Genomic DNA, 2,640 nt, shown 5'->3' with positions numbered 1-2,640 from the left:
CAGTAGAAAACAGTTAAATAAAAATAAATAAGGAAAATAACTAAATGTTGTACATATAAAGACATATGCCCTCAAAACACTAACAACAAAAATATTTTAAATAATATTAAAATATGAAAACAAATATATATAAATTCACAGATACATAAGCACACATATATAAATACATATCAACTGTACAGGAGTTGTATGAATATTAAATGGAATGAGAACATTTCCAACAGTACTTCCTAATGTTATCAAACAAAACAAACTGAGCTATAAACACCTGAAACTATGATCACACATCAGATTCATATTTTCTATTTATATAGAAAGTTTGCTCGTCGATCTTTAATATGAACAAACTTTTCGATTGTTCTTTTGTTGAATTCTGGTATTTCCTTTATTAGCTCTTTTTCCATTGACAGCATAGCCAAAGCATTAAGTCTAGCTTGAGTCATAGTGTTTCGCAAAAAAGTTTTTACCCTCTTTAGTGTGGAAAAACATCGCTCAGATTCTGCTGTTGTCATGGGTGTAGTAATGACAACTCTTAAGAGCTTTATGGTCTCAGAAAAGGATTTCTCTAAGTTGTTTTCACATAAAAAACTAAATAAAGCCATGGCACCACCAGTAGTTTGACGGAAGTCTCGTCTTCCATACAGGACAGAAAGTTCTGTACTCAATCTGGCTTTGTCTAACATAGGATAAGCTTCTACCGTTTCTGCGAGTGCCTCAGCTGGGAAAGATTTGTCATGGCTTTCAAAAAGGTCACTTCGCAATAGTGTTGCACTTACAAGATGCTTTGTGAAAGCAAAGCGCTCTCTGGCATGGACCACAATAATGTCACAGACTTCTTTTGCTTCTTGGGTTAAAGTATTTATTTGCAGTCTCCGGTTTACAAATGTACATTCTTGTGGCAGTGTAGAATCCAAACTGTCAATGGATTCTCGTACGTTGGTGATGCTTGTCACAAAGTCTGTAGTAGCTTTCTGGACAGACACAGTGTCAAAGTCTCGCTTTTGCAATTGATTATATAAAATGTCTACCTGGGGCATTATTTTGAAAAAAAGAAACAGAAAGAATATAAACTCTCTATCATCTAATGTTCTACTAAATCCCTTAGCTTCACATATAGTATTCGACTCAAAATCACCACTGTTTGCAATGGTTGACATGCATTCAAGAAGATCTTCTCTGAATTCATAAATTAGCAATATTGCTCGAATATTGAAGTTCCAGCGAGTTGCAGACCCTCTTGGAAGTCTTCTTGAAACTATTTGTTCAAGAATTTCCGTCCTTTTCGGGGAACGTGCAAAAAATGCTGTTATACCACCAATCTCTGAAAAGAAAATTTTAACTCTAGATATTTTGGAGGAAGCCTGTTCCATAATTAGGTTAAGTTGGTGGGCATAGCAGTGAATATAATGTGCATTTGGGTAAACATCCCTGATTTTCTTTTGCACCCCACCTGTTGCACCACGCATGACGCTGGCACCATCGTAGCTTTGAGCAATTACTTTTCCTTTAGCACATTGCTCAGGGAAAACAATGTTTAATTCATTAAGAATGGCTGAGGCAATTGTTTCTGCAGATGAGTCTTTTAGATGTGTGAAACAATAAAATCTTTCAGCTACCTTGCAATTTCCATCAATGTAGCGGAAGACCAGAACTGACTGTGTCTTAGTAGAGACATCAGTTGTATCATCAGCTTGAATAGCTACATAATCAGTGGTTCTCAACTGCTGTATAATATAGTCTCTTATTACTTCCAGCATACAGTCCAGCAATTCATTTTGAATAGTTTTAGAAGTGCCTTTAAACACGGTGGCTGTTTTTAAATGTGTTTCCATAGCACTGTCAATGCTGGAGACAAAATCAACAAGGCCCCTGAACACGCCAGGATTTAGAGACTCTTCAGTTTCATCATGGCCTCGTAATGCTAATTCAAAGGCACCACAAAATCGAATACAGTCAATCAATTTTGATAAAATGTATCGGTTTTTATCCACTTCTGCATTATGTTTTCTTACTCCCACACGGTATGCTTCGTTTAATTGCTGTACAATGTCCGATTTTCCAAAAAGAGATAATTTTAACATATTTGTCAAATGGGATTTACAGGAATCATGTTTTTTTATTTTTTCAGCCAGATGCTTTAGGTCAGTAACTCCTGTTTTTGTCCAGGTAACTTCACCTCCAAAGAGTAAGCATGGGAAACAGAATAAAGCATTTTTAGAAGCGCTACCAGTAAGCCATTCAATCCTATCATACCATGTACTGGTAAAGCGACGTGTGTACCCCTTTCCCCTATCTTTTGTAGACTGCTCAATTTTAATTTGTGGCTTATCAGCTCCTAATGTTTTCACTTGCAGTTTATCTGCATGTGTCAAACCCAAAAATGGGTTTATGAGTAAACTGTCAACTGTGTTCATTGTGTCCAGCAATATATCAGATTGGAATTAGAAAACCTAGGCTGTTTTTTAAAATTCCCTTGGTTGAAGACACAAAAACGATATTACGCAAAATACTAAATAAACACTAATATAAATTGTCATGCACACACAAGTAACAGCAATTATTCATCCACATCCATCTTCAGTCTGACAGGAATGCAACTGCAGCAGCACGTACAGCTGTTCCCCAAGCGGTATATCCTTG

General features: G+C 36.2%; 1 protein-coding gene across 1 annotated transcript; it reads right to left on the bottom strand.

Moving 5' to 3' along the window:
• Nucleotides 1-302: 302 nt before the first annotated feature.
• Nucleotides 303-2,081, bottom strand: LOC147751379 (zinc finger MYM-type protein 1-like). Its single transcript, XM_086933191.1, has one exon. The coding sequence runs from the start codon at nucleotides 2,079-2,081 to the stop codon at nucleotides 303-305; it is 1,779 nt and encodes a 592-aa protein (XP_086789317.1).
• Nucleotides 2,082-2,640: the final 559 nt, after the last annotated feature.

This window comes from Lissotriton vulgaris, chromosome 1_1 (assembly GCF_964263255.1).
Source record: "Lissotriton vulgaris chromosome 1_1, aLisVul1.2, whole genome shotgun sequence".
In the NCBI taxonomy this organism is placed as follows: Eukaryota; Metazoa; Chordata; class Amphibia; order Caudata; family Salamandridae; genus Lissotriton; species Lissotriton vulgaris.
The sequence above is the reverse complement of the archived record's forward strand: the minus strand, read 5'-3'. Positions and strand labels throughout refer to the sequence as shown.